The sequence below is a fragment of the Mastigoproctus giganteus genome, chromosome 6 (assembly GCF_048544385.1).
Source record: "Mastigoproctus giganteus isolate SK-2022 chromosome 6, ASM4854438v1, whole genome shotgun sequence".
Lineage (NCBI taxonomy): Eukaryota > Metazoa > Arthropoda > Arachnida > Uropygi > Thelyphonidae > Mastigoproctus > Mastigoproctus giganteus.
In genome coordinates, this window is record NC_143580.1 from 95717658 (window position 1) to 95733666 (window position 16009).

General features: G+C 37.7%; 1 protein-coding gene across 1 annotated transcript in view; it reads right to left on the reverse strand.

Annotated features, from left to right (window-relative positions):
* Positions 1-16009, reverse strand: part of LOC150084467 (uncharacterized) — a 199009-nt gene that overhangs the window by 3320 nt on the left and 179680 nt on the right. Inside the window, exons 11-12 of the mRNA XM_090376248.1 lie at positions 2866-3079; positions 2545-2623 (exon numbers count right to left, since the gene is read on the reverse strand). Of these exons, the coding sequence (XP_090232374.1) occupies positions 2545-2623; positions 2866-3079 (293 nt within the window). The remainder of the gene's footprint in view (positions 1-2544; positions 2624-2865; positions 3080-16009) is intronic.

The following is a 16009-nucleotide window of genomic DNA, read 5'->3' on the forward strand; positions in this document are numbered from 1 at the left end:
CTGTGAGTGTTGGATCCCAGTGATGCTAATCTGGAGGGCCAGCAGCATCACTCAGAGGTTCCCTCACCACTGACAGGATCCCACTTGTAGGTTGTGTAATCATGTCTTTGGGCATAAGGGGTAATCCATATGACTATTTCTACTGTTGCAGAGCATTATTGGACAGACCAGTATGCAAACTTTTTCACCCACATTCCTACGTGGATTCTACATGGATAATTACTGCTTCTACTTGTGTTTGCATAGAAGAACTCCACTTCTAGATGGCAGGTCTGAATGTGAATAACAACATGCACAAACCCTATTATAGAGGAAGCTGTTCTCCAGCATGATGAGCATTGGCAATCTGCTTATTCAGTAGCTAACTAGATAGCATGAACCAGAGCTGTAATGCTCAGTAGCTAACTGTATTGTCCTGTTTCCTTAGAATCTGGACAATTAAGTTTTGTTTATTGTTAGTTGTTTTTTAGGAGCATTAGCAACTAAGGCCATATTGCTCCGGGGATATGCGGTGGTCATTCCCTGACCTTTCCGCATCCTCCGTATTTGGTGGGCACGGGCTCGAACCCCGGTCTAATCAAGAAGCATGTGCTTGGACAATTAAGTATGTCTAGAGTGAGTGAGTGAGTGTGTGAGTTTTTCCTGTGTCATGTTGTCTGATAATGTTCTTGGTATAAGATGACTGGCGTATCCCTAAAGATACTAATATACATTATATTATTTTATTACTTTTACTTTATATTCCACATTCATATTTTGCTGTTTTTAGTCAATCTTATATTATATTGTTTATAGTTTTTGTATTTTAATTTCATATATACATATTTTATCTTGCCAGTTTTATTTTCTTGAAATTCTTATTTCTGCTATTTTTCTTATTAGCAACAAGATATGTTTATAATAAAAGTTAATCAATCTAAGGAAATAGAAAATATCTTGAATAATGCCTGTTTTCCATGAGTATTTCAAGAGTAATTGAGTACAAGGTGAAGGCAATCAGATTAGGTATTCAATGTTCTTTTGTGAAAGTATGGGTATTCTAACAGAATGTCATTAATTGTTAGGCCTGCACTGCACTTGTTTTTACTAAAGGGCACTCTGAACAACATATACTGTATTTCTTTGATTCTAAGATGCACTTTTTTCCCCCTATAAACATTTCTAAAAATGAGTGCTTCTTACAATCGCAGTTTTTTCCCCCCCGAATTTTCCTGTGCTTTGCACAGCACCACATATTGTTTTTATGTGGAAACCCCACCTCCAAATTATCGCATTCACCAATTCCATTGGAGAATAAAGTGGCATGGGTGACTTCACGTGCTTTTGAAATGTGAAGCCACTGTTATTTCATTATAGTGGAGCTCACATAGTGAAAACTAGGAAGTTTTGTTTGTATCTTCGAAAGTTTGTTTGTTATTTGGTTTTTAAGAGCATTAGCAACTAAGGCCATATTGCTCCAGGGATATGCGGTGGTCATTCCCTGACCTTTCCGCATCCTCCGTATTTGGTGGTCACGGGCTCGAACCCAGGTCTGATCAAGAAGCGTGTGCTACGCACTGCTGCTCCTGCCCACCTGGCTACAGAGGCACCATAAAGGGAAGCATCGTATTGGACACACAAGTAGTGCGTGTTAAATTTTTTCGTTTTTTTTCCCGTGGTTAACCGAATCAGCGAATACGGGGGGGGGGGGGGGACAACTGTATTTATTTTTGCACAGGATCCCAGGGCTCTGCAAGTAATTCTTGAACAGGGGCTGGCCCTGCGTCCAACTCAGAGTCAACAATGATACTGATCTACCCACAAGACAATGTAATGTATGTTCCATCTCTCTGTGTAGTCAATGAATGTGCAGTCAGATTGACTCATCTGCCTTCCAAAATCCTGTGTGGTTTTCAAAGTACTCAACTTTATAGTTGAGTACTTTGAAAAGAATTGTTCATATTTCGAACTGGATTAACTGAATTAGAGAGGGTTTACTGTAGTTCCAAATGCAGCCATTTTTGCTCCACGCTAAGTCAATGCAGTACCCACTGCATGCAAGGTGCCACTGCCTTACACAGCGATGTTACTAATAAACATAGCTATATACAGGACAGGCAAAGGCATACATACATTATGAATGATTTCTAACTATATGAAATGCTATGTATTGAGGGTCTACGACAGTTAATATATTTACCAATGTATTGCAGGATGCAGATAATGCTGGTCTTTTCTATATCCTTCAATAAATCCTTGATGGCTGTCAATTCCTGAATGAGAAAACTGCATAACAATATGCTGATCTTGTCAATGTAATAATAGAATTTGACATGATACAAATTATGAGGCACCACAGGTCATCACAGCTAATCGGCTCCTCTGAGACACAAATCACATCCAATTGACACTAGTGTCTACTCTGTTGATGGGTGTATCATTTAGGCAAGCAATATTCTGCACCACAACCAGATTTTTAACTGAACTAGCCTTATATAAAATAACTCAATTATATATTTACATGAAACTTTCAAGTTTTATTTTAAATTTCAAAATAAAAAGTACCTTTCAATGAAACAGTACTCCCATCATATGTAGCTCTGTGTTTCCTCTTCTTTGAACCAGATGTCATGCCACTATTAAGCTAAAAAAAAAAACATGGAAATATTCAGTACAAATGATTCATGAATGTAAAATGATAAATAATAAATTACAACAAAAGTTGCTTGTTTTAAAAGTAGGTTAGGTTTATTCAGACATTTAAAGTCTGAGTACATCCACTGCTAATGTGATCATTAATTATATCAATTATCATTAATCATATCCCCCACAAAAGCATTCATTTAAAATGTAAGAAACTTTTTTTTTTTTTTTTTAAAACCATACCTTTTTGATTTTTAATTTTGGCAGTGACTTAGCAGGTCCTGGATCAAATGGAGTCCTAGGAGGTAAATACTGAAAATCTCCAAATTTTGATTTTAATTCTGTAATGTACCTCTCTAACTCTTCTAAGGAGTTTCGAAAGCTGCCAGACTTCGGAAGCTTATCATTGGGATTTTCTTGTGAAAGAAGGTAACATTGATTTACTGGCACCACAGATCTACATGCAGGAAAACTAACGTTAATAATACTAATAAAACCAATATTACTAGGAGAGGATATGGAATAGAATCAAAATTCGATTACTTACATAAACACTGAAAGATTATTTAAAACTTTTTTTTTTTTTTGTTTAAAAAAAAAAAAAAATTACCTGAAGCTAAGATGGAGATTCTCATTCAACTATGTGGATCTAGAATTACATTAAAATGTGGATATGCATTGGTTCTGTTAATACTTACCAAAAGTAGAAGAGATTGTTTTTTAAATTCAACATTTTCACTTTTGAACATATTATACAGCAAACCTAAATGCTAATACATTCGTAGAAAACATACTGGCACTGTAAGGATAATTGTCATGCTCTATTATGCAAGTGAAGGTACTATTTGGCAATACTGAAAATACTGGTATTTTTGTTACTGTGTGTGTGTGTGTGTGTGTGTGTGAGAGAGCAAAAAAGACCCTGCCACTCCAGAATAAAAAAAAAAGTATTTCCATTTGGATCTGTGTGTAAAGCATAAAGGTTTAGTGAGACATCAGACTGCAACTTTTAGGTTGGTCACTCAACACAGTAGCAGACATTTTTGGATTTGTTGAATGACTATTTCTGACACCAAAATGTTAGAGAAGTAACAAGGGAAAGCAATGCACTTGATCTGATCATCATAAGAATTATAACAATTCTTATCTATGATAAGAATTATACTGTTTGAGCTTTTGTTTCTATATTCTCAGTAGTAAATCAATGAACGTTATATTTTTTTAAAAAGCTGCTGCATTTGTTTATTTATAAATTCAGTACCTCTACCAGTCTGTACTCTTTTTCAGGCATTAATTCTGCAAATATAATCTGAAAAACCTCTGATATCTAATCACCTTCTTAATACGTAGAGCCCATGCATTCTTAGAAAATATCTATAACATATCAAAATGGCCTTTCGTTTATTAATTTGTGATCCTAGTGCATCTGGAAAGACTAAGTGATATCATCAGAGAAAATTATAAAACTGAGAGCCTTATTGTTGCTACTTTCAAATCAGATATTGCTAATATGATTGACAATGATTCACTTGATCAAATTTAATCAAAATATTACAATTTTTGACGATTTTGTTACTGAAAAGAATCAAGATAAAGTAATTGACTTATTCATTAGAGGTAAAAAGAAAAATGCTTCTATTATTTATTAATGCACAGCTAATATGCAGTACCTAAAGATAATGAAATTCATCTTCAGTGTAATTACTTTGAGATTTTTGCTTTGCTTTCCATAATAGAAGAGAAATAAATGAACATGTTACTGAACTGTTGATTCAGTTTAGTAAGGCAGAAGCATTGGGAAAACATATATGAAAATAGGAATTTGTTATAAGCTTAATGACTCAGATGATTATTACAAACAAGTAGTAGTAATTAACACTGAGCTTAAATAACACTGAGTAGCTATTAAAAAACTGAGTAATAAAGAGTTCATAAAATTATTTACTGAAGCTGCTAAAAAAAGTCGTACAATTTCTTTTTTTTATTGATAAGATTACTGGTGAGAACTTGAAATATCGAATAAATTTAGATAATAATAAATTAACTATTTAAGTCAGTGAGATACTACATCTAGATCAAAAACTAGTAAAGGTAAAAGAGGACTTCCTGATATTGTTTTTTTTTTTTTTTTTTAAGTTAAATGAAAATGGTAATTTTAATATTGATAATAAGCAATTGAAGAATGAAAAATCCTGAGCATGATATTGATTCAACCACTAAAAAGTATTCAGATGAGAATATCACTCATATTACAGAAAGAATACAAAATGAAAAACTCACTTTGCAAAATGACAATCTTAAAGAAGTTAATCAAAAATTAAATAGTGAACTAAAGAGCTACAAATAAAAACATTAACAGTATAAAGTTGAGTATTTATTCATATACAGTCAGTTCTGCTATAATGCGCAGTTTTACAAAGCGAATGATATATTAGGGAACAATGCGAGTATAACGTGATTTTTGCATTGGCTCATCTGCAAGTAACACAAGATTAATGCAAACCCCGGCACCAAGCTAAAAGCAGTGGCCTGCGTAACAATACATACAAGATAAAGAAGCTCATGTTGTTTTCAGGTCACATTTTTCAGCAGTTTTCAGCAGCTCACATTTTTTTTTACTTTTCGAGCAGAAATTTTGTGAGGCATGATAGCGTGAGCAGAGGGAACACATTTCTGGAGGTCACTGCCATAAAACAATTAAAAAATTTGCCGTTCCTGGTTTATTGGGCTTTTCTGTTAGTGCAATCTATTATAAAAGGGAGATAAACTTGATCTTCTTGCATTTGCAATAATACCAATAACTGAAATTCTGTGGGTTTTTATGTTATTACAAAGGGTACTAGGAAAGTTTTGCAATATGACGCAACAATGAATCACAGGAAGCTGCTTGTTGCTGCATGTTGAGATATGTTCATACGCGCATAGTACCCGCCGCACCAAGTCGATGGGCTCAGTTATTTCATTAGTAGTGAGAGTGTAAAGTGCTTGCGATGGCATCGTGGTCACGAAATGAGATAAGGACAGTTTTGCGGTATAATTTCGTGCGTGGTTTAACCATAGACCAGTGCTTAGAAGAAATGACTCTTGCACTAGATGATTGTCCACATCGTATAACGATATTCAGGTGGTATAGAGAATTCCAAAGGGGAAATTTCACTCTGGAGGATTCTGAGAGGCCGGGAAGGCTACGAACGTCAGTTACGGAGGAAAACATTACTGCTGTGAGGAAAATGCTTGACGAAAACAGGCGAGTGACCTACCAACAGATAGAGGATACTTTGGGCCTAAATGCACCAGCAATTCGTTCGATTCTGCAAGATCATTTGCATGTGAAGAAACTTTGTTCTCTCTGGGTGCCGCATCAACTGACTGAAGAGCAGACGACACGACGTGTGACTTGGTGCCGGGGAGATGTTAAAAAAGTTTGATAAGGGACAATCTCGGTATGTGAACAACATCGTGACAGGTGACGAGACTTGGCTGTACTATTACGATCTGCCGACCAAGGCTCAAAACAAAGTTTGGGTCTTTGATGATGACGACACACCCGTAATTGTCAGAAAATCCCGATCTGTAAAGAAGAAAATGATAGCTGTATTTTTCAAATCGAGTGGAATTGTGGAACGTGTCCTTTTTGGACACGCAGAAGACAGTCACAGCTAAGTGGTATACTGAACAATGCCTGCCTAAAGTCATTGGATCTATGAAGAACCTGCGGCCAAAGTCAAGAATGGACACCTGGTACCTCCATCACAATAATGCTGCAGCTCACCGCGCCAAAGCCTGCACCGATTATTTGACCACGACAGGAATGAAACTTCTCGAGTACCCTCCCTACAGTCCAGACCTTGCTCCCTGCGACTTTGCACTGTTCCCGCATGTGAAAATGAAGCTGAAAAGGAGGCGGTTTTCCAGTGATGAGGACCTTCTATGGGCTTGCGACAACTCCCCTCATTGAATAACTCCTCATGTGTGAATGTAGATGCAAAATACTCAATCAGTTTATCAGCTACCTGAGTATCATCATCAATAGTCAACCCATCTATGTTAAGTGGTCCAATCTGATTCCTTCTAGAGTTTAGCATTAGCAAAGTGACATGATGCAAGAAAGCAAGCTTATATAGCATAAGCCAAAAAAAAAAAAAAAACAACCCTGATTTCACCCATCCACTCGCTCCAAATGTTTGCCAAGTTCTGCCTTGAATCTATTTAAGCTATGATAACTTCTACGACAGATGGAAGTTTGTTCCACCATTCAACCACCCGCTCGCTAAAGGCAAACTTCCGCACATCTATCCTACAACTATCTTTCCTCAATTTGAATTTATGCCCTCTCAGGTGATTATTCTGAGCAAGAGGAGGAATCCTTCTGCATTGAGCATGCTCAAACCATTCAAGGCTTTATACACTTCAATCAGAGCACCTCCCAGGTGCCTAGTCTCCAGACACTGTAATTTGCAAAATTTAAGCCTTTCTTCATAAAAGCAACACTTTGTTCCATTCACTAATCTTGTTGCCCTACTCTGCACTCGTTCCAACAGCTCTACATCCTTCTTAAAATGAGGCCGCCAGACCTGTATACAGTACTCAAGGTGTGGCCTGACCATTGCCTTATAAAAGAGAATAATCACCTCCTTATCCCTGCTAGAAAAATTCCTGTATTTTACTGACAAGACACCATGAGCCACTCTTGCAGACTGTGCTGCTCAGAAAACTTCATATCTGCCTGCACAATTACCCCCATTTCCTTTTCGTTCTCTACCACTGTCAGTGTAGTACCACAGAGTTGATACGTCACTTTGGGATTACAGCTTCCCATATGTAGCACTTTACATTTGTCAATGTTAAACTTCATTTGCCACCTCTCAGCCCATTTGCTCACTTTTCTAGATCCTGTTGCAGCAGTGTACTGTCATTAGTGTCATAAACAACCCAGCCAACCTTCACATCGTCTGCAAACTTCGACATTAAGCTGATATACTATCATCAATGTCATTTATAAATACAGAAAACAACAATGGACACAACACTGAACCCCGAGGGACTCCACTAATAACATTAGTCCATGAAGAGCAGTGTCCACTGATTACCACTCTGTCTTCTCCCACTCAACCATCCCTTTATTCATAGCACCAATTTGCCTCCAATGCCAAACTGCTCCAATTTGTCCAGCAGTCTTCCAGGCACAACAGTTTCAAAGGCTTTTCTAAGATCCAAATATAAGATATCAAAGTTATTCTTTGCATCCAGTTCCTTTGTGACTACATCATAGTATCCAATCAAATTAGTCAGACAAGACTTCCCCTTAACAAACCCATGCTGTGTCTGAGCCATAACTAAAGTTTTGTCTAGATGATTCTGCAATGCTTCTTTAACCAGTGCCTCCATTAATTTCTTTGGAACAAAAATTAAACTAACAGGTCTGTAATTACCTGTGTCTCCCTTTGATTCTCCTTTGTGGATTTGTGGGTCACATTTGCACATCTCCACTCCATGGATACCTCCGCTGAGTCCAGAAAAGCTCTCATAATTATGGCTAAGGGTTTGTGTACTTCCTTTGCCACCTCCTTTAATATAACTGGATAGATTCCATCCACCCCCAGGTGCCTATCTTGTGTTTATCTTCAACAATTTCTCCTCCGCTTTACTCTCAGTTATTACTAGATTATCTAGCTTACTGCCTCAGTTGAATACACCTCTGGCATTCAACTCCCTGAATAACTGCATGTGTGAAATGTCGATGCAAAATATTCATTTAATTTGTTAACTACCTGAGCAGGATCAACAGTTAAACCATCGATATCAAGTGGACCAATCTGATTCATCCCCTTCCTTCTAGAGTTTACATAAGTAAAGAACTCTTTGCTGTTTTTCTTTGCATCCCTTGTGAAAGATTTCTTGTAATCTGCCTTCGCCTGCCTAACCTCCTTTGTAACTTGGTTACGGACCAGCTTATATCTATCATAGGCTTCTGTGTCACATGTTAATTTATATGTACCCCATGCATTTTTCTTGTTTGTCACATGTCTAATTAGTTCATCTGACATCCATTTAGGCCTAAATCTTGAGCAATATTTCTTTGTTGGTATGAAAAGGATCATAATTTCTATTCAAGTTCAATAAAATTCCAATACAAAATATAATTTTTTTTTGATTTGGTAGTTGTTGGCGCATCGGCTTCTGTGACCATATTGCACCTCCCAAAGTTTTTGCAATACTTTGATCCAAGCCCGAGGCGGGAATCGAACCCGCGACCTTTGGGTTGCCGGGCAGGTACCCGGTCGGCACAAAATATAACCCTAAACCTATATCCCAATGCAGTTATAACACTATATATATATATATATATATATATATATATATGTGTGTATTTCAGTATCGAATATTTTCTCCGAGTCACGTTATGACTTTCTTATCCCTTGTCAACTTATATGTATTAATTTATGATGTTAAGTTTGTAATAACTAGGTTGCTGTATTTATTTAGTTAAAAAAGTACAATTCAATTGAGAATGAAATTTAATAAGATTAATAAAATTTACTGATTAATTGATACTACTATACTCGCTATCTAGTTTATCGTTAAACCTTACGCTAGCACACACTGTATCGTATAACAATGGTGGCAAGTTACTAATGGTTAATCTACGGACACAAGGTATTAGTTACTTTCCAAACCACGCTATCTAAATTCAAAATAAACCACGGAGCTTCGACTAGGTCTATAAGCTACTAATAGAAAATAATTTAACCTAACAATAAAGTCAATAAGGTATAATTAAACATTCAGGGGAGCTGCAAAACCTGTCCACACGTGGATTTGATAAGTAAAGAACTCATTGCTGTTTTTCTTTGCACCCTTTGCAAAGATTTCTCGTAATCTACCGTCACCTGCCTAACCTCATTTGTGACTTGATTACAGACTAGTTTATATCTGCCATAGGCTTCTGTGTCACCTGATTTATATGCATCCCATACATTTTCTTCTGTGCCACAAGCCTCATTAATTCATCTAACATCCATTTAGGACTAAACCTTGAACAGTATTTTTTAGTTGGAATGAAAAGCCCAGTACTCTCCAAAATGCCCTACTAATGATAAAAGTAATAAAGAATCTCTTACAAAATAAATTGACAATGTTCAATCAAATCTTGATACTTATATTGAATCAAACAGCAAAAAAGTGTACATTCACTAGATACTGATATCGATAAAAAAAAGTATAGATGTTAAGTGATGAACTACAAAAAAATTGATAAAGAAATTTTAGATAAGTCTCTGAAATTAAAAATGGAGAATGCATTATCTCTTAAAAATTATATCTATAATGAGAAAAAAAAAAAAAAAAAAAATCATAAATGTATATATTCCTGAGGATCTCAATGATGGAGCAAATGAATCACTCCTTGAATATGCTTCAGTTTCTTTTATACCTATATCAGATGTTTTTAATGCAAGGAATAAAATAATCAAAGTAGCTAACCCTCAAGATAATGATTAGCATTAGTAGAGGCATATGATGAAAAAAAAGCAAGCATATAACAACACCAGCCAAAAAAAATTTTCCCATTGCACCTAACCATTTGCTTCAAATGTTTGTCTAGTTCTGCCTTGAATTTATTTAAGTTGTACACTTCTACAATGACAGATGATAGTTGTAGAAATCAACCACCTGGTGGCTACTAAAGGCAAACTTCCACACATCTGTTCTACAACTGTCTTTCCTCAATTTTAATTTATGTCCCTCAGGCAATTAATCTAGGCTAGAAGAAGAATCCCATCAGCACTGAGCTTACTCAAACCATTCAAGGCCTTATACACCTCAATTAGATCACCTCGCAGGTGCCTAGTCTCCAGAAGCTGCAATTTGCAGACCTTAAGCCTTTCTCGGTAACATCAATCTCGTTACCCTTCTCTGTTCTCGTCACAGCGGCTCTACATCTTTCCTAAACTGAGGCCTCCAGACCTGTATACAGTACTCAAGGTGTGGCCTGACCATGCCTTATACAAGGGGACAATCACCCCCTTATCTCTGCTAGTAAAATTTCTGTGTATCATTGACAAGACACCATGAGCTACTCTTGCAGCCTTTTTGCACTGCTCAGAAAACTTCATATCTGACTGTACAATTACCCCCAGGTCCTTTTCATTCTCCACTACCCTGAGTGTAGTACCACCCAGTAGATACGTTACTCTGGGGTTACTGGCACCCATATGCAGTACTTTACATTTGTCAATGTTAAACTTCATTTGCTACCTCTCAGCACATCTGCTCAACTTTTCCAGATCCTGTTGCAGTAGTGTACTATCATTACTGTCATTAACGACTCTGCCAACCTTCATATCGTCTGCAAACTTTGACATTAATCATCAATTTGATTAATAAAAACAGAAAACAACAATGAACCCAACACTTAACCCTGGGGGACTCCACTAATAACATTAGTCCATGAACAACAGTGTCCATTGATTACCACTCTGTCTTCTCCCACTCAACCATCCCTTTATTCATAGCAGTAATGTGCCCCCAGTGTTGCACCGTTCCAATTTGTACAGTAGTCTTCCATATGCGATAGTATCAAAAGCATGATGATGCGCTTAATAAAACTTATGTAGATGAAATTAAATGTATTGCATAAAATGCTGCATTATCTATTTCAAATGGCCCTTATGTAATGGGGAAACACATAATTAACATATCTGATCCTAAGTCTGATAAAAATGCAGTAAATCTACAATTTCGTAGATAACACTCGTTACTGAAACATAAATATTTCGTATATAACACTCGTTACTGAAACATAAATATAGCGTTATAACTGTGTTGGGATACAAGTTTAGGATTTAATTTTGAACTGAAATTGAAATTTTATTGGAAGTAAATCGAAATCATGACTCAAACCAGAGCAGCAAAGCAAAAGGCTCAAGCTAATGGGAATGCTGTGGCTCAAGGGAGAACTGAGGGGGCAGTTGCCCTCTGAATCACAGCCTTTTAATATGCACTATTTGCTTGATGTTTGCAGAGCAGTCAGGTATGGGGCATGATAATGCCACGGGGGATGTCTTTGTATGTGCGCGATCAAGGAGTGTAAGGAAATCAGGCGACAACTCAGCGTTGTTATGGGCCTATATGAGAGCTTGAAGGACAGGGTGGATGCCCTCGAAGGATTACAAGTGATGGGCCCATCAAGCTCTCAGCTGCCCATACCAATGGCAGAGCTTGCACTTGGTCATCGCGCAACACAGCGGCAGCCCCCAAGGCACAATGCGCTGGTCCCAAAGGAACTAGTAGTTGTTGGTGACTCTATTATCAGGGAAACGGGAAACATGCTTTGTAAAAAGAATAGGTGGAACAGGACCAGGGTATGTCTGCCAGGGGCAAAGGTTGATGACGTAGAGCAGATATCTTTTAAGGGCACAAAAGGTGATATAGTTGTACACGTTGGCACTAATGATATTATGAGTAGGAGACCGGCAGAATTACTTAACAAGTACAGGTCACTGATGAAAAAAAGCCGTGAATTAGGGTTGAATTTGAAAGTGTCTGCAATTCTGCCAAGACACGATAGGAGGGAGTATATGATGAGAGCCCTGTCGATCAATTCGGCCCTGGAAAGATTGTGCAGGGGTCAAGGGGTAGAATTTTTTTCAGCCTGGTCTGTACTTGTTAATAGGAGAGACTGCTTCTACAGGGATGGGATACACTTAAATAGAAAGGGTGCAAGAATGTTTGCTGATGCTATCGAGGCAGTGTTAGGTGGGTCGGAAAACTGCTAGATTGGGGGGATACAAGGATTAATAGATTAACAGTAGCCGTGGGCAGATGAGAAAGTGATTCTTGCACTGCTTCTATTGGAATGAGCAGCAGCCTGCAAAATAAGATGCAGAATATTTCAGAGACTGCTGGGAATCATGGGGGTAAAAGTAAACACATGGGTTGTGTTAGGGTGGCTAAGAGGAAGAGCAGGTGCATGTATACTTGCGTGTACACCAATGCTAGGAGTTTAGTAAATAAATTTGATGAATTTGAGGTATTGCTCAAAACATCAAAGGCAGATATTGTTGGGATTTCAGAGACGTGGTGTCACACAGATATAAGGAATGCAGAACTGGAATTTGGGGAGTACAATGTCTACAGAAAGGATAGACAGGATAGGAAGGGAGGAGGGGTTATGCTATTAGTTAAGAAACACATAAAATCCAAGGAAGTGAAGCCAGTCGACATCGCTGGACAGTGCAGTGTCGAGTCAGTTTGGTGTGACATAAGCATTGGGAGATCAAGATTGAGAGTAAGAGTGTGCTATAGGCCTAATGACTCTGATGAGTATAATAAGAAACTGTACGGGGAAATAGAGTGGGCCAGTAAATCAGAGAGTCTTATAATAGAGGAATTTAATTTCCCAGATATTGACTGGAATTTGGGGGCTGGTCACTCACACACTAGCACGGCCTTTGTGGATTTATTGGATGATAGTTTTCTACATCAGCATGTTCGGGAGGCAACTAGAGGGAGTAATACTCTTGATTTGATTATCAGTAGTGATTCTTCATGCATTAAGAATCTGCAGATAAATGAACCACTAGGTGGCAGTGATCACAGTGTTCTGAAGTGCGAGTTACTCAAAAAGGTAACTACCATTAGGGGTAAAGGGAAGGGGTATTGCTTTCGTAAAGGCGACTACGATGGACTGAGACAGTATTTAAATTCTATACAGTGGGATCAACTGATGATGTTACCAACAGCAAATTCAAAATGGGAAGCATTCAAAGAACTTATCTTGGAAGCTACTAGGCTTTACATACCAACTAAGAAATATTGTTCAAGGGTTAGGCCAAAATGGATGTCAGATGAACTAATGAGGCATATGGCAGAGAAGAAAAATGCATGGAATACATACAAATTAACACGTGACACAGAAGTCTATGATAGATACAAGTTGATCTGTAACCAAGTTACAAAGGAGGTTAGGCAGGTGAAGGCAGATTACGAGAGAACCTTGGCAAGGGATGTGAAAAAAAACAGCAAAGAGTTCTTTACTTATGTAAACTCTAGAAGGAAGGGGATGAATCAGATTGGTCCACTTGATATTGATGGGTCAACTGTTGATGACCCTGCTCAGGTAGCTAACAAACTAAATGAATATTTTGCATCGACATTCACACATGAGGAGTTATTCAGCAAGGGGAATTGCAGAGGTCTATTCAACTCTAGCAGTAAGCTAGAGAATCTTGTAATAACTGAGAGTAAAGTGGAGGAGAAATTGTTGAAGATAAACACAAGAAAGGCACCTGGGGTGGATGGGATCTATCCAGTTATATTAAAGGAGGCAGCAAAGGAAGTAAGCAAACCCTTAGCCATAATTATGAGAGCTTCCTTGGACTCAGGGGAGGTACCCATGGAGTGGAGATGTGCACATGTGACCCCAATTCACAAGGGAGGATCAAAGGCTGACACAAGTAATTATAGACCTGTGAGTTTAACTTCTGTTCCCGGAAAATTAATGGAGGCACTGGTTAAAGAAGCACTGCAGGATCATCTAGATAAGACTTCAGTTATAGCTCGGACACAGCATGGTTTTGTTCAGGGGAAGTCTTGCCTGACCAATTTGATTGGATACTATGATGCAGTCACAAAAGAACTGGATGCAGGGCATAACTTTGATATTATATACTTGGATCTTAGAAAGGCTTTTGATACTGTTGCACATGGAAGACTGCTGCACAAATTGGAGCAGTGTGGCATTGGAGGCAAATTGCTGCTGTGGATAAAGGGGTGGTTGAGAGGGAGAAGACAGAGAGTGGTAATCAATGGACACTGCTCATCGTGGACTAATGTTATTAGTGGAGTCCCTCAGGGCTCAGTGTTGTGTCCATTATTGTTTTCTGTATTTATAAATGATATTGATGATGGTATATCAAGCTTAATGTCCAAGTTTGCAGACGATACGAAGGTTGGCAGAGTTATCAAGGACACTACTGACACTATGCTGCTGCAACAGGATCTGGAAAGGTCGAGCAGATGGGCTGAGAGGTGGCAAATGAAGTTTAACATTGACAAATGTAAAGTACTACATATGGGAAACAGCAACCCCAGAGCAACGTATCAACTCTGTGGTACTACACTGACAGTGGTAGAGAATGAAAGGGACCTGGGGGTGGTTGTGCAGGCAGATATGAAGTTCTCTGAGCAGTGCAGATGGGCTGCAAGAGTAGCTCATGGTGCCTTATCAATGATATACAGGAATTTTTCTAACAGGGATAAGGAGGTGATTATTCCCTTGTATAAGGCAATGGTCAGGCCACACCTAGAGTACTGTATACAGGTCTGGAGGACTCATTTCAAGAAGGATGTAGAGCTGCTGGAACAAGTACAGAGAAGGGCAACAAGATTAGTGAATGGAACAAAGGGGTGCTCTTATGAAGAAAGGCTTAAGTTTTGCGAATTACAGTGTCTGGAGACTAGGCACCAGCGAGGTGATCTGATAGAGGTGTACAAAGCCTTGAATGGTTTGAGCATGCTCAATGCTGATGAGATTCTTCCTCTTGCTCAGAATAATCACCTGAGAGGGCATAAATTCAAATTGAGGAAAGACAGATGTAGGATAGATGTGCAGAAATTTGCCTTTAGCCAGCGGGTGATTGGTAGGAGGAACAGACTTCCATCCCTTGTCATGGAAGTTGACAGCCTAAGTAAGTTTAAGGCTCAGCTGGACAGGTATTTCGAATGAACAGATTGGTGAAGTGGAAGTGGTTATTTTTTATTTATTTATTTTACTTTATTTTTTTTTTTTTTTTTTGGCTGATGCTGCATAAGCTTGCTTTCTTGCATCAAATGCCTCTACTAATGCTAAAAAATGCTAAAAAAAAAAATACCTGAAAACATATATTGTATCCCATTCTATGCATCTACTAAACAATGTATTGTTTTACAAAAAGATTTCTAAGTAATTAACTTTGAAATTTATAATGGTGTTTTATTAGATAAAGATATGAAGTTAACATAACATGGATATTAATAAATTAACAATTTATTTTCAAAGTATAGAGGAATTCCCTTTCATTACATTTTAACTATTCACTGGAGAACAAAAATCTGAAAATAAATTAAGAGAAGTAAAGAAAAGTCTATTTATAACAGCAAAGAAGAATGACATTGAAAATTGAATATTCAAATTACTAGAATTGAAATTCAAGTATAAATTACTTATATTAACTGATTAAATGTAATCAGGTAGCTGCTTTGTTTATTTAAGCACTGATAAAAAGTACTGTGTGTTGTTCTCTCTCCTTACTATAAGACTAGGTTAAGTCTTCAGAGACTTAAATTGTATCTGAAATAATTTTCCACGAAAAAGTTCTTCAGTACGAAGTGCAATAGTCCTTATTAT